Genomic DNA, 26,799 nt, shown 5'->3' with positions numbered 1-26,799 from the left:
AAAGTGGAAAGAACAAAATAACAAGACTGGCAACTGGAAAACACAAGCAGATTTGATAAACCAAAACATGGTAGAGAATGCTGCCCACAACAGAGGAAACTGAAAGGCCCCATTCAAAAAGCCATAAGCAAAAAGGACAGTATGTGAGGAACAGTAGTATGGGAAGGACTATAGCCCATATGCACAGATCAACAGCAGTACCTATACCACTTATATTGGTAAACTGCCATGGAAGAAGTATGAACAGGATGGGAAATGAAGAAAGTTATCAGCAAAAGTCTGGATCTTCAGGTGAGGAACCAGAAAAAACCTACATATGGAGCTGAAGGAGAAGTAGCAGAGACAAAGTAAGAGAAAAGGGGAGGCAACACCAAAAACTGGCACTGCAGTGGAAACAATGTATAAGCTGGCCAATATAGCCACCAGCAGAACATTACATGGAGTGGTCTGAAATATGGCAAAGACACATGGGAGGAGATGCATATAAGTACCAATCTGTCCAAACCTGACTGAGAGCATCGACTGCTCCCACCAGAGGATGAGGAATAGGAGACCAAAATCAGGGAAGTTGTGTATTGAGCAGAAAGGCAAAAGCATCCAAATCTAAGACACCCCACTCCCAAAAAACGTGAGGATCTGAAGACCATTCCATAGGGTGAATTTTGTCGTGATGGGATAACCAATCTGCAAAGAGAATCAAGGCATCCAGAATATGACACGCCAACGAAGTGATATGATGGCAGTGGGCCCAATACAGAAGAGCCAATGTGTGAAAAGAGAAGTCTGTCACCTAAGTGCCTCTTGCCTGGTGATGTAAGAGACTATTGTTGAATTGTCAGAGTGGATTATCACCAACCAGCTTCAAAGAGCCCATCAGAAGTGAAGTAAAGCCCGAAGAACAGCAAGAAGTTCCAAGAGATTGATATTGAGAGAGGACTCAGAAAGAGACCATCTCCTTGAAATTTCCTGAGTGTCGAGACATGTCCCCCTCCTAACCAGAAAGAGAAGCATCCATAAAGGGAGACATTCCAGATGAGGAGGAGGTAGAGAAACACCTATTAGTTCCAATCCAACCACCAGTCTGTAAGGGAGGGTAAGGGTAAGAGGGCATCTAAGGGATCTTGAACAAGGCTCCATTTGTCCATCAAAACCCACTGACAATGATGCATGTGGGTGCAACCAAGAAGAATGAGAGTTTTGAGAGAAGCCCATGTCTCCAAAAGAGAGAGAAAACTCTCTCACATAGTAGGAGAAAGAGAGGATGAAATGCTGCATATGAGATGTTCCATAGCTCTCGACTGAAGTTGAGCAGGTGTTTCTGAAAGAGAAGGGAGTTACAAAACACCCCAAGATGAATCAAATATTGTGTGGGTGTGAGAGAAAACTTTTACACTTGGACAAGCCAACCCACCCTGACAATTTCCTGGAGAATAAACTGAGTATGTGGGAATTAGTCATCTTGTGAGGAGCCAAGAAGCAGCCAGATGTCCCATAGAATGAATCAGGTGGACAAAAGCCCAGACCACTTGACAGAATACATAGGAAGCTGAGGCAAGTCTGAACAGAAGTGCTTGAAACTAAAACATACACCCATGATAAACAAAGTGATACTGTCTGGATGCAGAGGAGATGGGGATATGAAGATATACGTTCAACACCTCGACCTTCTTCACCCATGAACCTGTAGTGAAAACTCAATGAAGAGCTAAGTACCACTACATGGCGAACGTGAGAATTGACATGGAAGCAGTTTAAAGACGATAAAATGATGATAGTGCACCAATTCCCTGAGAGTTTGAGAACAATAAACAGAAGAGAATAAAATCCTGTCGTGGATGAGATGGATCTCCTCATTTGATGGCACCCTTATGGAGTAAGTCCTGAACCACCTCCTAAAGATGCTGGCAAGAAACAGGATCCGGAGTAGAAGGGAAGGAGACAGGAGTGTGAGAAAATGGGATTGATGAATTAAAGTAAAAGAACAGACTTACTGAAACGACTTTCAGAGCCCATGGATCGACTGCCAAGGGCTTTGAAACGTGAGCAGATTGAAGGAGTCCAGCTCCCACTGGCTCTGACGATTACTGGAAAAGGTAAAAGAAATATTATAATCTGATCTCCACAAAGGAAGAAGCAACACCAAATGCTGTGAGCCCTATTGAGGGAAGTTAGAACGTTGATACGCAAAAGCATGATAATCCAGAGTACGTGTGGTTGAGGCATACAAACCCTCAAATGCAAATGCTCTCCAAAATGACTCGCATGAGCACCAATACCCAGGGAAGGAGGAAATACTAAATAATGACCCAAAGGCTTGTCTTCGAGAAGGGTAGGGTGGAACTATAAGAAACTGAAGATAAGGATAAAACATAACATACCTGAATAATCAATTCCACAAAAGGGGAAGGAGTTCTGAACAAGAACCCTGAAATGACATGCAACTGAGAAGCAAATTCAGGAGGAGGAAAAAGGCTGTCCAAATCCACTTCTTCTCAATCACTGAAACCCTGAGCAGGTATGATAGGACAATCATCAGTTTGTTATGAGTGTTACATGAAATTGGTCAACTCCAGACTGACCTAGAGCCGTCACTGCACGGGCCGAGAATCATAGTTCTGATCCATTGGACATCGTCAGTAATTCTGACGCAGCAGTAACAGCAGTTGTAGTCGTGACCACCTGAAACTGCGAGTGCATAACTCTTGAAATCCAAAGAGGAGAAAAGATAAATAAAATAATTCATAACTGTTCATGAAAGAAAATGAAAACAGTAAGTAACAATGTTACTGAAGTAGAAAAATTAACAAAGTAAAAATTTTTGGATAAGTTAATGAAACCACGTGTGAAAACACGTCTATTCAATAAGACTGCCAATCGAGAATAATTAACAGCTGCAAGATTAGGGAGGGCACTAGTTACGATAGGGGTGGTGTTGCACTCCTATTGGTGTAGAGATCCTACATAATTATTTGCATGTTAGTATGAAGATATTTCATGTTAACATATGCGAGGGTAAGTGGGAGTATCAAGGCTAGTGGCGAGTGAAAATTTGCACCGATAGACGGCAGTATAAGTGGAGAAAGCTTTTTATGAGAGAAAGCAACATATTGTATCGAAAATAAATATAATCTTGGCAAATGATTATTTTATGTAAAATGACTGAATTGTGAACTGGATGTTTTTACATATAGCAATATATATCTGGCATAAAATTTTCACATTTCAATGATAACAATACCATATGCTTTTCTTTATGTTCATTCTATACATAAATTTCACTTTAATGCAGTATTATGACAATATTTATCTTTTATTTTATTTTTTTATCTACCTTGATAAAATATTGGGTATATGGTAGCAAATTTTGCAGCTGATAAATTTTGCTGGCACCAGTATCATTATCATTTTGAACCATGCTGTTGATCAAGAGAAATCTTGTGTCATAAGATTGGTTTTCTGCAGTCGAGTACGATAAATTATATTGTAGAATCACGCCATATGCTGGGTTAGGTGGTTTTATTCTCAGTGTCATATGTCGATCGCTTTTTTCAACAAGTAACAATGATGGTGCTGGTGGTACTGAAAAACAATAATGGTGTCATAATTTATATTTTAGAATGTAAATTTCAGCTATAATAAGGTGACAGAACAATAATAAATTAAAGCATAACACATAGCACAGAAAGCTGATGCTACAAAGCTCTAAGAAGGTGATACAACAATAATAAATTAGAATGTAACATGCAGCACAGAAAGGTGATTTCATTGTTAAAAACATGGAAACAAGAACAAAGTTCTAACAAGGTAATAGCTCTATAATAAATTAAGGTGTACTCAAAATGAGTTAAAGCACTTTTCAACTAATACAATAACCGTTATAATTTATTTCTTAACAGTATGTTGATTTTGTAAAACATTTGGGAGTAGCTTATACATCCTAAAAATACCACATTACTTAACACATCAGTAAAACAATGGTAATTTGGGAGAACATGTACATTTTCACTTCGTACAATAATTACATGCAAATATAATGACATAAGTGTGAATTTATGTACACCATGGTTTGTATGAATGGCTTACATATCAGTTAGTTATTATTTTGGCTCCTTGGTAAAGATCATGATGTGCATGTGTAACTCACAAAACATGAGCTTGAATAAAATTGACTGTGTTTCTTACTACCAATGTCAACCTGACTATATTTTAAGTTTAGTAACTTCTGTAAATTGATACTAATATATGTATATAGGATACTAGTGACTTTTATTCCATGTAAAAAACTTGAGAGCTTACTGTCAAAATTCGTTCCAAGGTATACTCAAATTGTGGCATTAACCCACAAATACTAACTTTTGTCACCTATTTCCTTTTGATATAGTAAAAGAATATTGCTGGCTTTTATTTGTAAAATCCCCATAAAATAGCTGGAGACAGAGGCTTTTGAGTAGTTTGAACGTAGGTTTATTTGTAGTTTATGGGTGGCCAGAATAATTTATTAAAATCATTTTATGTTATTTGGATGCTTTGTTGGCAATGAAGTTAATTATGAAAAAACATTTACCATCTGGCAAGATTAATTTTGATGTATGTAACTTTGACAATACTGGTTTGCATTTTAAACTATGTGGTCAAAGCATTAACTTTGAAGCATTTCATATATTTTTAAATGATTTCTGTATTTTGAAGAAATAAAGGAATATGTGCAATACTGTTGAGCTGTAATTCTAATTAGACATTTCTTGGGGTATTCGGCATGGTAGCATGCATGTTGAGGTTTAATTTTCCTGCATATTATTTAATTTTTGTATTAAATTTCTGATTGAGTTTATAAAATATGTTTTGCTTAAAATGTTTGACTTTTTTTTTGTTCTTAATTCATAATTTACCAAAAACCACAATGCTCTCTGAACCTAGTATATTTCACCCCAACTTCACCATCTCATTTATTTTGAGATTCCCTTACTTACTACCAATATCTAAGCACTTGGCTAATTTTTTTAATATATAACATATATATATTTTTTTTTCTTAATATATAATATATTACAGCTTTTTGACAACATTATGATTTTTGTAATAATTCATACATAGGAGAACTGTGAAAAACATATTTAAATAACATAGTTCTAGCATGCAAGAAGAATATCAATCTTTTTTTAGATGACATATGAAACTTACCATCATCTGCAGTTTTCTGAAATATTTTGTTTGAGAAAGGTCCAGCACCAACTTTAGTATATCCTCGAACAACAAAAGTATACGTTTCAAAAGGCACAAGTCCTGTTAGACGTGCAGTAGTTCCTACAAAAATAAAAGAAAGAACATTCATTTTGTTTTATAATTATACAAATCCCAATTTATAAATAAAAAAAGGCCTTGTAAACAAGACATAATATCATAAACATGAATAAAACATTGAGACAAGATACCTAAACTCATATAAATAAGAAATTTCTTGTAATTCATTTTTATTAAAATTTTAGCAATTATATTTAACTAACCATATACTTATTTAACTGCACTATTTTAATAAGTAAATATAAAACACTTTTTTCATTTAACTTTACACATATTTATACATGTAAATTTTGGTACATGTGTATATTATGCTTTTCAGACAATCAACATTGATAGCAATAAGCATGTGTCAAAAGTTAAAATTAGTAAGCCTACATATTCTCAGTGAGGAAAAAATATTAAAATAAATAACAGTATATTACATAATTCTATTAGCTAGGTATAATAATAATGTATTCACATGTTTATGGCAGCAATAAACTAAGAATGTGTAAAATTAAGGAAAATGCTGAGAGGTTACATTACTATTACTAGGGATTAAATGTGGGTGGTGCAAAATAGTTTAAGTATCATGAGTAGATGTATGTGTCACATGAGTGAAAACACTGCAGGACTTACATATTACTATTAGGAATCACATCACTGATAATGCTCAAGAGTTAGTATGCTATCAGCATATGAATGGACCTATTAGTGTTACTGTTAAAGATCATGCACCTTCCTAGTTGGCTTTAACTCAGAAGAAAACAATTCTATAACTACATATAAATTTTGATATTCCCAGGGTCAGGTTTTGCAAGGATGTATTATTTACAGTAGGTGTATGTGACTTGTTGGCAATAAATTTAAACTATAAACAAACAGCAACATGGTCTGCTTGTTTTGAAATAATATATTTAAAACAAATTGAACATGTATACAAATGTTTGTTACACTATTCGTTACCACAGTTGTATCTAGAGCTTTAAATAATTGTCTCTTTTTTTTTTGTAAAAGTCCACACAGGCAGGTTCAGTTACTTTAGGACACATTATTCTTCAACAAGACAAATTATTCTTCTCTACTCTTGTTATTACAATACAGTCTGTGATAATTAAAAATTGTCAATATATATTCTTTATAATTAAACTCAGGATCACGCAGTCTATAACTAGAACTCAATAATGATTCTTTTGATGCATATTTATACCCCGACAGTAGTCTAGGGCATTCAATGCAATACTAGATATTCTAATGCAATAATACTCAGTTAAACCATTAAACTGAAACAGCCATGTATATCTAACATCCTGATACATTTTTCATATCACACATTGAAAAAGAAGTCAATTTGTAATGCACTTTGCAAGATATAAAAGAAAACAACCTGACAATAGATTGCTTAATCATCTTAGGATCAAGTAATATAAAGTTGGTAAGTTATATGAGTATGTCTGGCTTAAAATGAAGAAACATTCATTTTTGATCTTTTTTGTCTTCTATAAAGTTTTCAAGGTGATTAGAAAGAGCTCAAACCATATTCCCTACTTTCTACTTTAGTATTACTTCCAAGCAGACTCTGATAACAAAAACATTTTAGTTTAGTGTAAAAGATCAGATAATGAAAATGAAAAAATGATTTTCCATCCCTCTAATATGCAAATTAAATATGTATACATACAATAGATACACATATACATAATATGATCTGAGATTATCATTTTAGGTATTTAATATACATGTAATCAGTTATTCTTTGTTCCTTGCATTAGCCAATTTAGACATAGAAATGACAGACCAACAGTTTGTTTGTGTTATTCTTATAAATGCAATAAAATTAACTGATAAATTTAACAATACAGATACAATATTTGTGATTTCTTTTATAATGTCCTTATTAATAGCAACAAGTTTCTGATGGCTAAAAATGTTAATAAACACATCACAGAAATCTCAATATTTAAAAAAATATATATATATCAAGATTTTTTATATAATAAAGATAAGTCTTCATTTTGGTTAAAATAATGCACAAGTTGAACATTAAATATTTACTTGAAAAATATAAATATAACAAGATGTGAATAACGCATACAATTTAAAAACATTACAGGAAATTATGTAATTAAACTGAATGCTCTCACAGATGTATGCTAGTTGTGTGTTGGGAATACTAAACTATATAAATTATTTTGCATTAAGTGTAAAGAAGTGAAATGGTCTATTAATTGTAACTGGTAAATAATGCAAGACAGATAAATCATACAGCCATCAACATTAATGTTTTATACATCCTAAACAAAACTAAAGAAGCTTTCTTTTACCAAAAAGAAAAAAAAGAAACATTTAGCTTACCATTTGTTTTGGATATTCTTACCACCGAGCTTCGTTTTAGCATCTTCCTTTTTGTTCTAGTTTTGTTTGATCTGAAGTGAGGGACATGCTGAATAGCATATTCATAATTAATAATCTTCCCATTGGACTGGTCACAAGGTACTGGATCCCAGTGAAACTCTAGTACATTTTTATCTACTGTCATAATTCGAACATTCTGAGGAACACCAGATGGTGCTGTGTCCAGAAAAGAAAACTTTTAAATTAAAAAATCATCAGTTTATCAAAACAATGTTAATTTTACATCTTACAGAGTCAATTTCCTAACAAAAACCTTTCATAGGGTTTAGACTAACAATTAAACTATTTTATTTAAAAGATTTCTATTCTTCAGAAGTCTTTCCAAGCTAACAATCAAGAGTGATATTCTTCAGAGGTCTGATCAAGCCACAAGACAAAACACATTTTTTTTTTCTGATGTCTTTTGTAGATACTATTCAAAAACCTTACTCCACTTAGATTTGTTAAATATACTAGTTAAGAATTCAATTCTTCTAAAATCTATTCAAGCAACCAGTTAAAAACCTGATCCCACTAAGATGTGTTTAAGCAACATGTTAAAAATACTATTCTACAATAAGTTCAAGCTGTAATTTACTCTGTTACACAGATTTCCCACAAAGCAGAAGTTGGATTTGCTAACTGGAAGTCTGAAAGATATCAAGTAACAGAGCATTGGTCTGTTATTCTGTGAATTCTAACTGAGTTTGCCTTTAAGAAAGAGTCAAAATATAAAAATGCAAAACTACAATCTTTAATAAAACACAGACAGAGACAACCACAATACACTAAAATGAAAAAAAAGGGCAAATGTTTTGTAATTAGTGTGTTAAACAAGTGAGACAGAGAGATGAAGTGAAACCTTAATGAGCTCTCAACAGTGCAGTGAATCATCTCCTGGTAGATAAAAGAAAAATAAATTACAATATCAAAATAAACCCCAACATGAAAATAAACGAAAAGGTCTCACACAGTAAATTAAAGTAATCTTTAAAATGAAGACAAAGTTAAATGTAGTAATAAAATCTACATTATCTCAGCCCCAGTATTAAGGTTCAGTTAGGTCTACTAAAACGTAAGTTACAGTGGAAAAACCTTGCTTTATATACTAACACAAAAGCCAATAACTAAGCTAGGTTGTTCACAAAATACTCATCACATATATAACCTTCACCCTCTGAAGGTCATATAACCCACTGTGATTCAAGCACAAAGGCCTGGCAGCCACAGGCCATTATCTGATTCCCCAACAGAAAAGACAGCCTTCTACTCTGGGAGGTCATAAACAATCTATCTGCAAGAAAACACAGTTAATTGCAAATTAATGAGCTAGGTCCCAGATAGAAACTGAATAAGGTAAAGTTAGATGTATTTACTTGAGCAACTTTTTGTGTCCAAACTGAACTGAAATTTCAAAGAATTTACAAATTAATTAAGTGGGGTAGCAAACACATGGCACCACCCTCTACCACAATGTTATGAGTTAATAAAACTATCCTTCAGAAATCTGTTTACGATACCAGACATAAACCTATTCCCATTCTCCTAAGATCTTTTCAAGCTACCCATTAAGAAATGTCTCATTAAAAGATATGTTCGAGTTACTACTTAAGAACCCTGCTTTTTGTATTAGTAATTTGTTCAATCTTAAATTTGTGTCCTCTTGTCTTATTATCTCTAGAATACTGCAAAAATGAAATATTATCAATCCCAAGGATAATCTTGCACACTTCAATAAGATGACCAATTATTTTCTCTTAAAAAAGAAGGGTAAGTTAAAGAGATTTAAACCTGTCCCTATACAAAAACTTTTTCTTCCCTGGAATCATAAATCTCTTCCTGGTAAATCAATCTTTTAAAGACATTTTTTGTGTTTTGACTTCACCACTTGTGGTTTACTTCAACAAATGTAGTTTCTAGTTCTTTTTCCAACCAGCCCCACCTGAATTTATTTTTAACAAATTATTAAATTGTTTATCTCTCAATTCATCATATCTCTTGCTATCCTTTGTCATTGTTTTAAAAATTCATTCCATTTTTGAATTAAACTAACTTGTAAATTTTCAATGAATTTTTTTTGTGTGAAAAATCCTTGTTGTAAACATGCTATTTGTAAGGTTATAATTTTCCTATTCTGAAAATCTGTTTCCAATGGGTACTTACCTGCTTTCATAAGATTAGCTATTCTCATTCAGTGTTACCCTCTATATGCAAACTTTTACTTCATGCATGCCACAGGCCTTCTATTCCCCCCCCCCCTCCCCATGGGAATTACTATATTCCAACATGTCTCTCACATAAATCACCATATGTCATCTCTTAACCAATAGCAGCATGATATGCTCATGGGACACTTGTAACTCCCTCTACTGAGCCTTCACTTCAATGTTTGCCAGGTGTGAGCACTCGAGAAGTGGGGAGGAAATGTGAAAGGAGGTAAGTACCTATCAGAAATACATTTTCAGTATAGGAAAATTATAACTCCCAATACAGTACTTACCTCCCCTCACAAGATTAGCTAGAATCCCACATTGAGAAGGAAGAGGGTATGGTGCGAGGGAAAGAAAGAAACATCCTTCAAATCTTGTGTGAGGACTTATGGTGATTGGTTCACTCTAATCCAAAACCTCTTCATAGGGTACCAACATCCACGTGAGGGTAGGATGAGGGGTGAACTGCAATTTCGATGGCTCAACTCTAGTGTTTATGTAAATGGTATCAGGAGGCTACATCATCCAGAAAGGTGATGGTTCAACTCCTGTTGGTGTGGAACTGGTTTGTTTGTTTGTTTATTATGGATTTCATGCAAAGCTACATGAGGGCTATCTGCACTAGCCGTCCCTAATTTAGCAGTGTAAGACTAGAGGGAAGGCAGCTAGTCATCACCACCCACCGCCAACTCTTGGGTTATTCTTTTACCAACAAATAGTGGGATTGACTGCCACATTATAATGCCCCCACGGCTGAAAGGGTGAGCATATTTGGTGTGACAGGGATTCGAAGCCGCGACCCACAGATTGCGAGTCTAGCGCCCTAACCACCTGGTCATGCCAGGGCCATTGGAACTGGTATCAGGAAGCCATGGCAACCAGTAAGATGATGGCTCAACTCCAGTAGTTGTGTAAGTGGCGTCAGGAGGCCATGTTATCCAGTAAGGTGATGGCTCGACTCCAGTAGTTGTGTAAATGGTGTCAGGAGGCCACATCATCCAGTATAGAGATGACTCAAGTCCTCTGGAGGCCACATCACACAGTAAGGCAATGATTTAACTCCTCTGGAGGCCGTGTCTCATCTTTACCAGCAGAACACCACTGCCCTACTCTTGACTGAACCACCCCAGCAGCTTAAAACTGGAAAGTGTTAAAGATTCCCCTACACCACTCAAGGAAAGGAGGGTGACATTGGCAGTGGAGAGTCGAGAGGAACATCATCACCAGAGACAGTGCATTGGATGACCATGAAACCTTATTTTGAAAAGCAGACCATACCAAGTTATTCATCCAAAGCATGGTCTAGAACGGGGATGTTTATGAAGCAAAATATCCTGAGGTTATTCACTGTCAAGCAATCTTGTGGAACACCCCATCTCGACAGTGAGTCAACATGGCTGTACAGTGCAAATTTTGAGTTAAAGAATACCTGGTCAGGCACCACACAGAGCAGGATCCATGTGATAAAAAAGGAGATAAAGGCCCCTGGAAAAAAAATTAATAAAACTTACCAGTTAAGGTCGCACAGAGATCTGGAGAACAGCCACAGGTGGTAGATGAAACCCCAATGAATAGAAAATGCAACAAAATGGGAGATAAACGTACTGGGAGTGGTCCACATGCCAGACTGTAGAATCTCCTCCATTGGACAATGAAGAAAAGAAGCAAGGGGAAAAACGAGATGTCTGATCTGATGGGAGGAAACCTGGAACAAAGTATGGGAGAAAGAAGGTAGGGAACAATAGGCCAAATGAACGAAAAGGTAAACCCAATCAATAAGGGTAGGAGAAGGATTGCCATGGGATAAAGAGTCTGTTGCATGTACCCCAAAAAGTAGCAGAACATGCTACATAACAATGAAGGGCCCTGACTGAGCACAGAAGCCTATACAGTCGAGGGTAAAGATGGGATATAGAAGGAAGGAAAATAAGAGTAAAGGATGAACAACCCTCCCGAGATGCCAAGGTCTTAGGGAGAAAGAAACAATCGGGATAAAGGAGAAGATAGGTAGAATGATAAAGAGTACTTAAAACATCAATGGCAAACAAATCAGACTGTCGACATCCACAGGCTAAGAGAAGAAGGAAATATGTTTTATGGGACAGGTGAAACAAAGAACACAAGGAAAATGGTACAAATGGAGGTAAAGTAAGGGCATGAGAGATCAACGTATCCAGAAGGAACACATGAGCATGGTAATAACAGTGGAAGTAAAAACTCGATAGTATTGGGAAAAACAGAAGGTATGGGATAGAGCTGCCCAATATCTGAAAAGAGACCAAAGACCCACAGTCAAAGAGCCAGGTGAGAAATTCTGCCACAAAAGGCTTGTCAGCAGAAGACATCCTGTTAGCAGACCAATTGGTATATTTCTATGGAAGATGGCCATGTGAAACTAGCTAACAAGGAAACAACTTGACATGTGAAATCGGATTTTCTCACCACGGACCGGATAAAAGCCAGTCTTGAAGACAGAGGATGCGGAGATTGGGATGTAGAATGTGGGTTTGAGGTTGACAAAATAGGGAGAAAGTGGAAGAGGGACAGGTGGTGATAGGAACAGATGTTGTAAACTTTGAAACCAAGGTTGAGATGGACAATAGGGAGCAATCAGGAGGACCCGACAAGGAAGTGGACAAGAGAAATCATCTAATGAAGCAATCAGATGGGAGGGTACCCATAAAGATATTTGTGACAAATCCTAACTGAAAGCATCAACTGCCAAAGCCTGTGAATACAGTACAGGTGACCAAAAGAGGGGCAACTTGGTATTGAGGCCGTGGCAAAAGCATACAAGTAGGGATAACCCCACTGATGGCAATGATCCCTGAAAACGAGTGGATCTAATGTCTACTCCATTGGATATATCTGGTTGGGGCACAAAAGATGATCCAATACTAGACTGAAAGCACCTGGCACATGATATGCTATAAGGCAAATGTGATGTGTGTGGGCCCAGTATAATAGATCCAACATTCTAAAACATAGATCTCTGGACCAGGTGCCCCCTTGGTGGCTGATATATGCCACCACAGCAGAATTGTCTGAATGAACCACCAGCACACAATGCTAGGTGAGAAAAAGGAAGTGATGCAATGCCCAACATACTGCTAGAAGTTTGAGAAGATTGATATGCAAGACGGTTTTGTCCACAGACCAACAGCCCAAAGCTTCCTGGTGATTGACCAATGCCCCCATTCCTGAAGGGATGTGTCCATGAAAAGATGTAGATCTGGATGTGGGGGGGAAGGAAGCAGCATGCCTGCCAATGTATCGGCTTTGTCACACCACCATTGCAGATCATCTTGAAGGGAAGTAGAAAGGGAAATGGGGGTGGAAAGAGAATACCGAGCAAGGTTCCAACATTCGTGAAGCACCCCCTGAAGGGATCTCATATGGGTACGACCATGAGGGACCAGTGCAGTCATGGAGGACCACATTCCCGAAAGCGATAGAACCTTACAAGCAGTAAGTGACTGTGCTGAGAGGGCATGATGAACCTAAAGTTCCATTAAATGAAGATGTAAAGGAGAAGGCAGAGTGTGACTGATATTAGTGTCGAAAAAAGACCTCCAGATGGACTAGATATTGAGTGGGTCAAAGGAATGACTTCTCCAATTTGATCAACCAGCCCACCCAAGCTGCATCAAAAGGAGTTGGTAAGTATGACTGGCCAATTAATGCTCGGAATGAGCCCGAAAAAGCCAGTTGTCCATGTAATAATGAAATCACATCCCCAGAGCATGGCAATGACATGCCAAAGCCCAGACTATGTGACAAAACATATAAGGAGCCAAAGCAAGTCCGAAGGGTAAGGCCCAAAATTGGTAAACCACCTTGAGATGTATAAACTGAAGGTAAGGTCAAGACCAATGTGCTATCAGGATGTGGAGGTAAGTGTTAGAGACATTCATTTTCGTCATTCACAACCCTGTGGAAAACACCTATCTCAGGGTGAGAAAAGTGAACTTGGGGAGTGAGATGAAGCGGTTGAAGTGAGATAAATTGATGACCTGCTGTCAATCCCCGGTTTTCTTGGTGACAACAAAAAGACAGGAATAAAAACCCTGGAAGGATGATGAACTGGTTCGATTGCCTGCTGCAAAAGCAATTCTCAAACAGCTTCTGACAGATGCTGGCTGGCCACGGGATCTCAAGGAAAAGGGAAGGAAACAGGACAAGAAGAAACAGAAGGTGGTGAAAGAAACTGGATAACGAATCCTTCTGACAGAACCCATATCATCTATTGATCGACGACGAAGGGATGCCAGCAAGGAAGAAACTCTAATAGCCAAGCTCTTCCCGGACCCAAACCCACTGGTGGCGATGGGAGGAAGTATCCCAATTAGAAAGAACAGGTAAGGGTTGAGAGGATGAAGGATAGGAAGATATGGCATATGAGGCTCTGAACAAGACAAATGGGCTACAAAAGTCATGAGGGTTGGTTGCTGGTACACCAATGTCACCGAAGGCTTGATAGTTTCCAGGTCTCTATCAAAGACACAACGTCTCAGAAAGATGCAAGACGTAAATCTCTGAGATATGTTGAGGGTAAACTGACCCAATCCAAAACTGCTTCCCGACCTATAAGGTCCCAATAACAAAAAACTATGTATGTAATGCCAGAGCTGAAGAAGAAATGCGGGCTAAAGTGGAGGAGAGAAATGTAAAGGTATCTGCAGAAAACCCCTCAGGATTTCTCTTCAGAGCCTCTGATAGGAGATGTATGGAAGAAAAATACCATAAGAGGCACCTAAGAACAACTGATCTCAAAACGGATTGTATGCATGATGGTAAGAAAGGGTGAACTGATCAGAAGTCCTCAGAGGGCATGGTATGCTGATCCCCTCAATAAATTTTGAGACAAATTTATCTGCATGTACCTGAATATCAGGGAAGGGAGGAAAACTAAAAATGGTTGAGAAGCTTTTTCATGTAACAAGGAAGGACGAGGTGAATAAGAGATAGGGGAAAGTGATAAAACATCACAAACCTGAGACATAAAATCCATAAATACCAAATTAGGCCTAGATGATTCCTCAGGCTGCAAATGTGATGGAACAGCAAACTCTGGTTGCAAGAAAAAACAATCAAATTCCTCGTCATTCTGAACACGTTCAGCTGATTCAGGAGGAGCCTGAGCAATGTCTGTGGACAAAGGTTGACTTATGTAGCACTCAATCTCCCGACGTATACAAGAGCAGAGAGATCAACAGTCACGTCGCCTGCACATGAGGGCTGAGAAAAAACACTGGTCGCTGGTGTGACCCTTGAAGTGGTAACGTGAGCTTCGAAATTCATAGCACTAGAAATGGTTCACAAAATTCGAGTGCAGAAATATAGCAACAAGAATAAACTGGTATAAAAGAAAATAAAGTAAAAAAAGAACCACTTCGTGTGAGAAAAAAAATGTTTGTCACACTGGAAGCATTAGGCACACAAAGGAGTACGTCTTAACTCAAATCTTGCCAAATGAGAAGTGAAGGGTTGGTAGAGGAGTGTAGAGGGAGTAATATGCATCACGTGAGCATATTATACTACTATTGGTTAAGAGATGACACATAATGATTTACATTAGAGACAAGTTGGAATATAGTAATTCCAACAGGGAGTGAGCAGAAGACTTGTGGCATGCATAAATAAAAAGTTCGCATATAGAGGGCAGCACTGAACTAGAATAGCTAATCTTCTGAGAGGAGGTAAGTACCATATGAGAAATGAGGTATGGCAACATTTGTTTATGAAAGCTCGACTTTGAGCATGTTTTATTGGAATGATAAATTGAATTATTACTAACCCCAATATTCTCCCTGGATTATTGAAAATCTCAGTAATCAATATTAAAAGCTAGAAATCTGCTGACTGATGTAAAGTTCTCACCCATAGCTACTTTTGACATGTAATCACTATATATCTATAAATTGTCTTAGCTTGACTACTAGGAACAGAGCACTGCCTTCCTGGCTTGAATGATTTATCCACCACTATGCTAAGATCCTTTTCTTCATTCGTGTTATTGAATATGTTACCATCTATATTAAATACGTGATCTAAATTATGATAACTCCAATGCACTATCTTGTACTTACTATAATTAAAGACCATTTACCAGGTATTTGTCTAACTTAACAATTAATCCAAGTCACTCTGTAGTAACCAAACATGTTCAATACAGCTAGAAATAACCAAGATATTAATATCATAATCAAACATTACTAATTTACGAATTATGTCCCTAACAATATCATTAATATAAATAAGAAAATGAAAGGGCTCATACACTGAACCTGAGGCACTCCATTAATAACAAAGGTCCAGAATTATACTGGATTTATTTATTAATGTTATGTATCTGTTATTTTGTTATTGTTGTTTTTTATTCATATTTTGAATAATTTAATACAATTATTTTATTTATTGGGCTGTAATCAATTATAACTCTAAAGTTACCTTCATTTTTTGTAACTGCTAGGTTTTTAATGCTAGGTATAGTACTTCATTTACTTATGAAAAAAATTGGTGTATAACTGTGTAAGTTGTTTCCCATAAGCCTGTTAGTTGGGAGTTCTGATCTAGGTATTTAAGTCAGTACTATTCAGTAAATAAACGATATATGTAGTACATAACAAGCAGATGTTGAGACAGGAATTTACTAAGTCACCATACAAATTTTTTCCTGTTCCCACACTGTGAGGTGACTTAGTATGTGGCCCAGCTCATGTGGTTTTCTCTGTATACAAGTAGTTTTACTACACACATTTTTCTATGAAACAAATAAGTTGGAGAGTATTACAATTGTCCCCTGGTCTTGCTTGTCAATAACATACCTCTACTTAGTACTTCTATCCAAGTAAACAGATTTTCAGAGTGCACTATCATGTTAGCAGAAGAAGGAAAACAATAGACTTACTGGTATTTGAGGGTATTACAAACTGTTCAACTAAGCTTTGCCCTAGTTTTCAAAAAACAAATTTTATCTTGATGACTTTACACATTACCAATGAAGAAGACTATTCATATGAGATCAGTTCAAGCTATCTGTCTGAATCATATCTTACTGAGATATATATGCTTCAACTGTCAGGTACAAACAAGATTCCTACAAACTGCTCAAGTTAACTGGAGACAAAGAGTTTTCTCTTTATGAGTCTTACTTCATTCATCAGTAAAAAATTCTTGCTAATTAGTATACTCTTCAATATTTAAATTAATATTATATAAACATAATGAAAATGAGATATTAACTAACCTGCTTCTTTAGTGACAGCATACAATTCCTTTACATTTCCAAAGCCAGCTGCTGTACTAGCACGAACAGTGATATAATAGTTGGAGTAAGAATGGAGATCCGATATAGTTATCTATAACCAGGTATTAAATGACATTACATAACACCATTACACTAATCATTAGTTTTATAAGTTCCTAAACTGTATTCTTTTTAAAATGTAAGAACTAATGTGCATTTATTTCCTTTTGCATTTGAAAGAGTTTTCACATGTCTTTCAAGTATATAAGCATGAATGCCCATTATTGATCACTTTGACAAATAAAATGTGATGTTTATTTGCTGTTTATGGATTTTGTGCAAAGCTAATTGAGGGATATCTGTGCTAGCCATCCTTGATTTTGAAGTGATAGACTAGAGGGAAGGCAGCTAGTCAGCACCACCCACCACCAACTATTGAGCTATTCTTTATCAATGAATAGTGGGATTGACCATCACATTATAATGCCCCGATGGTTGATAGAAGAAGCATGCTCGAGATTGGATATGAACCCATGGCCATTAAATTACAAATCAAGTACCCTAACCATCAGGACATGTGATTTCATAACACGAAACTAAGAAATCTGTACCATATCTAAATAGTCTATAAACATGTCACATCAGTCAGTGATATATTACTAATGCAAATCTACATTTATCTCTGTTCTCTTTAAAACAATATATCCAAATTTTATAAGCATTAATGCAATAACAAAATATTTTATCTCATACAGACAAGAAATACTGAAAATTATAAAATAAATTAAAATCTAAATGGTATTTTATGAGATAATGCTTTTTCAAATTTAAGTAGTAATTTAGTAAAGTCAATTTTTATCTATTTATCTTTTTTTTGTATATAACCATGCAATTTACTTCCTTCTGCAATATTACCCATAAATCTGACTCCATTTATATTCTACATTTTCACATCCTTACATACATTTAGTGGCACATCTTCCAGACATATCAAAAACCAATATTTTGGGTCATAATTTCAATATCTCACAATATTCAGCCAGCTTAAAAGATATGGGTTAGCTATCAATACAAAAAAATATGTAATGAATAAATTAAACACATTAAATATACAAATATTATATATATTCAATATTTTAACCAATGCACACATCTACTTAAATGGTGTACGTCACCTAAGTTCATGGGTGTTGTTTAACAGAGTTTCTATTACAAACTGAAGGTAACTTGTTAGCTGAAAATATATTTTATATTTAAATATTCTACACTGATTAGGAAAGAAACAACTTTAGTAAGATATTGTTCATTGTTAAAAAATATATCTATAGTGTTTCCTTTTCAGATAATTAATTTTGCTATATACTTACTTTAAAATTATATCTACTAATACAGAATTTTCAAAAATGCAAATTTTTAAAAATATTCTCATCAATACTAATATAGCTCTTAATATTATAACAAGAACTTCATCTTTCTCAAGCAGAGAAATTAGATTTTATTTTTCAAGGATTGTAGAATGAATAAAAATGTGATGTATATTTCCCATTACAAAACTATCTCCAAGAAACGTTGTATTTTATTGATAAATTATTTGTAAGAGTTATAAAAACAGTAGAATACTAAAACTGATGTATGATTCAAAATACAGCACAGCAACTCTGCTAACATAAATGAGTTCATCAATGAAGGCTAATCTAAGACCATAATTGAGCCCCTATGAATTTTTTTGTATGTTGTATTTATATATCCTGATATTATTTTACATAGTTTGCTTTTATATAACTTTTGTATTTGTTTCAATGTTATTAAGGTCATCATTATGTTTTGTAAATAACATTGGGTTTATTTTATATTACCTTAAAACTGATGTACCTTGAATGCTGAAACTGCAGGAGCAGTCATAAATGTTTATAAGACTAAATAGATCTTATGTTTTACATGAAGTAAAACACCAAATTATTTAATGCATCTATCAGAGTAAAGCAAAAATGTGAAAGAATGAATAAAAACACTCCCAATAGCTTGGGGAGGGGGATGAGTAACTAATTTTTCTAATTATTAAATTTTCACCTCTTATTTTAATCCCCTAGTGTATTTGTCAATTCTCAATTTGTTTCCTATAACTGGAATTAAACTTTACAACTGTTAGAGTCACATGCAAGGGTTTATATACATTTATATAATTTATATTCCTCTTAAACTCACCAAAAATCATGATGGAAACTTAACCTGCTTTTATAAGTATAGATAGTCAGTATCATTTTCTTATATAATGCTTTCCAAGTATGTTTCTAGGACACCAGGTTTGTGGTCATTGTTTTAATAAATTAGGGGAAACCTCTGATGTAAGAGTTAGTTGATATGATTTCTAAGAACATGAATTTCATTTTAGCTTTGAACTGGTAGGGCAGACAGGAGTTGATCCTGCATTAGACAAAACCTAAGGCAAAGGTGCATGTGCCAAGTTCTTTCATCTGTCACTATAGGACCAGATCTTATAACGGACTTACTCAGTGAAGATATGAAAGAAAAGCCTAAATTAACACACACACACACACACACATATATATATATATATATATGAATTAGGGCCTGAAGCTTATATAAAGTTATACAAAACAATTCCTAATCAAATAATTTTAGGCTATATAAATGCACAGAAACAATTAAAAAATGTTTCACAGTGGTTCAACAATGGTTTAAAATTAGGTTTTGAAGACTAGTTAACTTACATTATCGTCAGTATCATGATATAACTAAAATTTAAAACTTGCAATTCTGGCTTGTACAATATGCTATTTGCTGAACTTTTATGAAGGTAAAAATATAGATATTAATTATTAATATTTCTGAAATCCAAACTTAACTTTTTACATGAAAATCCGACAGCAAAATAAATGTAGATGACTAAATGGTAAGCAGAAACACACACGGTTCAATTCTTAGAAAAGAATTTGTCAACGACATTATATATTTAGAACAATGATATAACCATAATATCCATTATGTTTTTCTTCATTACAAAATTATACAAAAATAGCCTTTTCATTATCTGAAAAGAAGAAAGTGCTTGTACTAAGTTTTATATATTAGATAAACGAGCCTCAATAGTGTTAAGAGTTGTATATTTTTTACAGTTGTTTTTAGAACAATGCATTATTAAAACATATAGTTGTGAAATAAATAAAAAGTTAATGATTGAAAAGCAAGTAATAAAAATAGTTTTAGCAATGAACATTCATTTTAAAAAATATTTGTAGTATAACGTTCTAGCAAGGAATTAGTTGAAAAGATCAACTTTAAACTGCATTCTTAGACAATATATTGCCTATAGATTACAACATACAAAAGCTGCTGGAGCAAGCCCCATCTAACGTAAGCATCACATACACCTTTTATGTAGATGTAGGTATATATTTATATTAAGCAGATGTAATATTTTTCAAATAATGTTGTTTTAACTATGTTTGTATATGGGACTGTTTTTTAAAGTAGTCTAGCCATAAGAAAGCTGTTGTTCCTAAAAGCAACTTGCAGTGAATGTATCTGGAGAATACATATCTTAGAGCAGGTGCTGTTTTGAACAGTGTGTTCCTAAATATACAGCAATGTGTAAGGAACAATAAAAGGGCAGGGGTTCAATGACAAAAAAAAAAGTTACTTTTCAAGCATCAAAGACAAGCCTTTTTTTGGAGAGGGAAGAGGTGAAGTGTTAGGGGAGACTACGAGGGCAATAGGTTGCCTCTGTACAGATAGGGTAAAAATATGATAACAAGCAAACAGATCCTCTTTTATTCCTATTCCAATAGTCTTATAAACACCTTTAAAATGTAAAGTTAAACAGTGGAATTCTTACATATTGACACTTGTTAGATATACATGGATGTTTCAATTGAATTTAGTTGAAAAGTTGTGATTTACATAGTTATAAAGCATGAGTGTTAAATTTAGTATTTTTAGAAGGAATAATTTATGACATGTTATGGAACTGTTTACAAATCATTTGTTGTGTATTTCATTTGTTGTGAATTGACATCACATTATTCAAATCTTCTGAATTTTTCTCTTTGCTTTAAGTGAATATTGCTACATCATAACGTCTCATAGTATGTAGAAAGCTCTAGGCCTTAGTCAGGCAATATATATATATATACAGGTGACCAAGTTAGTATAAGTTGTGTAAGTTAATGAAAATGAAAGTAAGAAAGAGTTAGTGAAAGATAGAGATAGACATACACTGGGAGATTGTAAGTTTAGCCATAAAGAACATATTGTGGCAATTTCTGAAATGAGTTTCAATCTTGTATTGTAATAACAGAGTAAAGGAGAATAATTTGTCTTGTCAAGTACTTCATAAAGTACTTGAACCCTCCAGTGTGGACTTTGACAAAAAGAGGCAATTTTTTAAAGCTCTGGATACAACTGTGATAACCAATAATGTCACGAATTTTTGTACATACGTTTAACTTGTTTTGAATATATATTATTTTAAACAAGTGGATTGTGTGCTGGCTGTTTATAGTTGAAATTTATTGACAGCAAGTCACAGACACCTACTGTAAAGAACTGCAGCCCTATAGAAACCTTACAACACTTAATAGCATATCACAGTTATTTATTTTACTATAAAGATCAAAAAGTCCCTGTGTTCCATTCATTTTAAAGCTGAATTATTTTTCTATCTAACAACTTGCTACAAGAAAAGGAACACTTCTGGGGCATAAGAGTAGGGGCTTCAGCCCATACATCCAACCCCTTTGCATGTCACTGCAAGTATATTAACTTCTTAACTTCTGCAAACAAAGGTTTTCCCATGTTATACCAGAAAACAAAACATTTTTTCTTTTGTTTGTTCAAGTTTAAGTGCATCTGTACCATAAATTCTGTTTAATTTGAGAAAGAGATAAGTATGATTCTTGTTTTTAGCTCTTCACAAATAATAAAAAAAAAAAAAATTTTAAATAAATTAACTCAATCTCTTGGCACTAATTTAGGCATCATAACTTGTATTTTTGTAAGGTTATAGTTAAAAATGTGCAACATTTTGATGTTTCAAGATTTGTATATGTAAGTACTTTCTTGAAATGCAACTAACAACCCCTGATGAAGAGTAGACAACAAATTTTGCATTAGAACGGTAATCAAGTGATTTTTAAATATAATAATTTTAACAGAAAACACTAAAAAAGCATACTGAAAATAAACATGATTTACAGAGTTTTGACCATTTTTCATCTTTTATCTTGGAATAGTTGATAATTTACAATTATAGGTTATGTGGCTTCACCCTCTCTTAACCTACTAAGGTTAAAATAAGTTTATGACCTAACTACTGAAATTAAGAAAATATTTTGTTCACCTCTTTTCAAAATATGAGTAAAATTATGAATTATGACACATAATTCCTTTTAATTTGATACAATACTTGACAACAGTATATCAGTTAATACATTATTGACAAACTGAGTTGGCCAAATGCATTTCATTTATCTATATTTGCCAAAAATAATGTTTGAAGAGGATTTTAAACTAAATACAGAGAGATTTATGCTTATTCAACGACTTAAAGAAACTAATCATGTGCTTTTCTTTTTGTTTTACCTCAAGCTGCTGAGCTTGACTGGCTACAGTTAAACATTGTTTACTTTCATAAAACCTGGATGAGTAGAGCAGATCATAAACTGTGTAAACAATCTGCCTGAAGACTCCAATAAGTATGAGTACCTGTTTGTTTTGAGTGGTCATGGTTGTAAAATTACTCGAGTCAGTATCCTCTATAGAAGAAGTTCCACAATCTCTTATACCAATGAAATCATAGTTGATGAGGTAGTTTTTAAGGTTGCCATGAACTTCATATGGAATATCCCAAGTTAGTAACAGGTTGTATGGATTAGGTAAATGATGATAGGTAAGATTTTGGACTGGACCTGGCACTGAAATGTTGGAAATATAAAACCATTAATCTATTTTAAAACAGAATAATTATAATAATTTACCTGTGCATCACAAAAAAAATCACATGTAACATTTTTAATACAAACATGTGTTTGTAAGTTTCTAGCATGCAGTAACAAAACATAAATCTCACTTCTGCAAAAATCAGAACACTACATAAATATTGTTGACCTTACCTGACTCTGGTGTGATGATATTTAGAGAAGCATAGTAAGATCCTAAGCCACTAGAGGTCAGTGGGTACAGCTGAAGTGTATAGTTAGAATAGGCAGTAAGGTTGGTAATTATAAAACTTTCTTCAGAACTATTTATCTCAACATGTTGTACCGAAAGGCTATCCAATGTCTTCCAAAACCGAAGTCTATAAGCCAATAGATGGCATTGCAAATCTGACAGCATTGGAGGCTAATAAGTAAAACAATAATATTATGATTCTGTATGGCAAAACTTTAAACTTTAAATTATTTTCTTCAGCACACCATAATTTAATCTCTACTAAAGACTAGCAAAACTAATGTTGATCAATTTTAGTTCAATTTCTAAAAAATTACACAAGCTGGTGGTATAAAAATAATTAAATTACATATGCAACTAATTCAAAATAAGAAAATTTGGTTGACTAAGATTCTGTTTTCATGTTTATATTCTTCTTGGGGTACAATGTATATTGATGATAATTATTTCGTAAAAGTATGAATAAACAGTTTTATATAGAATGGTTACAAACTTCAAATACTTTAAATTCATTAAAATTAAATAAAGATTTGCAATCATGAAAAATACTAAGTATTAAAAGTGGAAGTTTAAATATCAAAATTTCAATCTAAATTATATTACAACAAAGTTATATAGCTTTAACTGAAATGTTAAATTAAATGTTAAATGTTAAATTAAATATGAAAGATTTTTCCAAAGTCAGAACAGGGACAAAGGTGACTGGACAGTCTGCCTCAGCCTCTTTCTGACAGGAAAAGACCTACAAGTGTATGCTGGCATGACATCAGAAGGATCCTTTGAATATGACAAGCTAAAAGTGACCTTGCTGAAATGCTATGAACTTACCAAAAAAAGTTTTCATCAGAAGTTCAGAAAAGTCATACCTGACACTGGAGAAACTGTATTTCAGTTTGTGGCACATCTATGATGATACTTTACAAAATGGACTAACATGGACAAGTGTGAAAGTGTGAACAGTTCCATGATCATGTGCTCCACTGACATGTTACTGTTCCTAATAGATGGAGCACCAAGAGATGTGGACGAGATGATCAAGCTGGAAGAACAGTATATGGAAGCCCATGGAAGGAGTATAATTGGCAATTCCAGATCATAGTACCAAAAGAATACCAAACACAAGTGATGAAGTTGGCTCACGAGTCAATTGTGGGGAGACATCTTGGAGCAAAGAAGATGGCAGACAGAATCACCAGCAAATTCCATGGGCCAGGATCATCGAAGATGTTACTAGATTCTGCAGGTCATTTGATATCTCACAGAAGAGACAATCAGCAGAGTAGCTGTGGACTTGATCAAATCACAAGCATCCTTATCTGACAAAGGCAGCTTGTATGTGCTGACAGTAATCGACTATTCAGCACATTACCCAGAAGCCATAACACTAACAAAGATAGAGACAGGGAGAATAGAAAAAGCTTTCCTATAATTATTCTGCAGAGTAGGCTTCCCAAAAGAAATACTGAGTGAGAGAGGGACCCAGTTTACCTTAGAACTGATGTAAGAGCTGTACAGACTCATCAGCACGAGGCAGCTCTTTACCACCCCATGCAAACACGGCTGTCATGGACATTGCGAGAGAGTCAATGGAGTCTTAACGAGCATGCTGAAGATGATGTGCCAGAAGAAACCACCTGACTGGGACAGGAACCAGCATGCAGTATTATTTGGTTAATGAGAAGTCCCACAAATGTGAGTACAGGATTTTCACCCTTTGATTTGCTGTATGGAAGAACAGTACAAGGTCCGATGGAGATATTGATAGATATTATAGACAGGAGAAAAAGAGTAAGAAGTGAGGAACACATACCAGTACATGTTAGACCTCACAAAATGACTGAAGGAGACCTGTCAACTCATTCAAAAAATTCTTATGCAATTCGAGGCAGTCAGACAAGAAGACCAAGGATTAACGTTTCAATATCGGACAGAATGTCTAGGTTCTGCTACCTACAGACAACAATAAACTCACACCGCAGTGGAAAGGACCTTTTCAAGTACAGGAAGTGGTCAACAGAATAAACTATTAAGTTAAAATGGATGGGAAGACCAAGATCTACCATGGCAATCTGTTGAAGAGGTACTTTGAGAGGGAAGAAAACCTAACAGGTGCAGCTATTGAGACACAGATAGACATGGCAGGTGGTGCTGTCATAGATGCAGAACCAGAAGACAGTGACTTTGTCATAGAATATGAAGATGTATTAGACCTTAGACCACTGGATGGAGATGAGACATAAAAAGATGTCAAAATCAGTGAAGAACTGACTGGCAAGCAGAAGAAAGAGCTACAAGATCTACTGTGTCAGTATGCAAATATATCTTTACAGAGAGACCAAGCAAAACAGAACTTGTGCAACATAAGATTGAGACTACAACTAGGGATCCTGTCAAAGTGAATCCTTGCCAGATGCCCTATGCACTCAGAGACCTTATTAAGCAAGAAACCAAGGTAATGTTAGAAGCTGGAATTACTGAGCCTTCAAAGTCAAACTACTGTTCCCCAGTCATAATTGTGAAGAAAAGGGATGGCTGAAACTGTTTCTGCATTGATTTCCAGAAGCTGAACCTCAAGATGAAGTTCAACTCTTAATCTATGGACAACCCAGAGGCTATCATGGCAAAACTATATGGGGCAAAGTTTATTTTCAAGATCAGCCTCAGTAAAGGTTATTGGCAAATCCCAATGGAGCCAGGATCTAAAGAAAAGACAGCCTTTGTGACACCAGAGCTACCAGTTCCAGAGCATGCCACTTGGATCAGTCAACTCAGCAGCAATATTCAACCCAGGTCCAGCCCTTAGGAAGGGGATGCAGCAGGTATGAGGCACCCGAGCCCCTGACTGAAGGGGACCCCAAATCTCAATCAAATTGGGCCCTGTTTAGTTCATTTCACTTGTCTCTCAACACAGGCTAGGTCAATTTGACATACTAACTTTTAATATAGTATGTATATCTTCAACAAATTTGGCAGACTTTCAGAAAACATTGTCTTTCACATACAAAAAACATATTTTTAGTGAAGTATTTTGAATAAACTAAAAAAAAAAGAATTCCATGAATATATAGAGTATTTATCATGCGTGGTTATATATTTTTTGTCTCTAATCTCCCTCACTCTCACTCATACGTTATATATACAGTATATATATATATATATATATATATACACACATATATATAATTTAATGTACACTGTAGCAGGGAGATCCATCATTAATTATTTCACCTGGGCCCCCTGTACTCTAGGACCAGCCCTGATTCAACTGCATGATGAGAAAGATGTTGCACAGAGCCGTCAATGTCAAGCATTACATGGATGACATTCTGACCCATACAGCCAGATGGGAAGACCATCTGAAGTAACTTAGAGTGCTGTTTAGATGAGTTAGGACATCAGGCCTGGCCCTCAGACCATCTAAGAGCTACATTGGCTATTCTGTGCTGGACTTTGTTGGACACAATGTGGGTGACTGAC

At 35.1% G+C, this 26,799-nt stretch overlaps 1 protein-coding gene across 1 annotated transcript in view; it reads right to left on the bottom strand.

Annotated features, from left to right (window-relative positions):
• LOC106468551 (receptor-type tyrosine-protein phosphatase mu-like) overlaps positions 1–26,799 on the bottom strand; it is a gene marked incomplete at its 3' end in the record, with an annotated part of 105,953 nt that overhangs the window by 44,549 nt on the left and 34,605 nt on the right. Inside the window, exons 9-14 of the mRNA XM_013928984.2 lie at positions 23,265–23,493; positions 22,858–23,066; positions 17,134–17,245; positions 7,636–7,851; positions 5,182–5,304; positions 3,332–3,579 (exon numbers count right to left, since the gene is read on the bottom strand). Of these exons, the coding sequence (XP_013784438.1) occupies positions 3,332–3,579; positions 5,182–5,304; positions 7,636–7,851; positions 17,134–17,245; positions 22,858–23,066; positions 23,265–23,493 (1,137 nt within the window). The remainder of the gene's footprint in view (positions 1–3,331; positions 3,580–5,181; positions 5,305–7,635; positions 7,852–17,133; positions 17,246–22,857; positions 23,067–23,264; positions 23,494–26,799) is intronic.

This window comes from Limulus polyphemus, unplaced genomic scaffold (genome assembly GCF_000517525.1).
Source record: "Limulus polyphemus unplaced genomic scaffold, Limulus_polyphemus-2.1.2 Scaffold3051, whole genome shotgun sequence".
NCBI classification, from domain to species: Eukaryota; Metazoa; Arthropoda; class Merostomata; order Xiphosura; family Limulidae; genus Limulus; species Limulus polyphemus.
The sequence above is the reverse complement of the archived record's forward strand: the minus strand, read 5'-3'. Positions and strand labels throughout refer to the sequence as shown.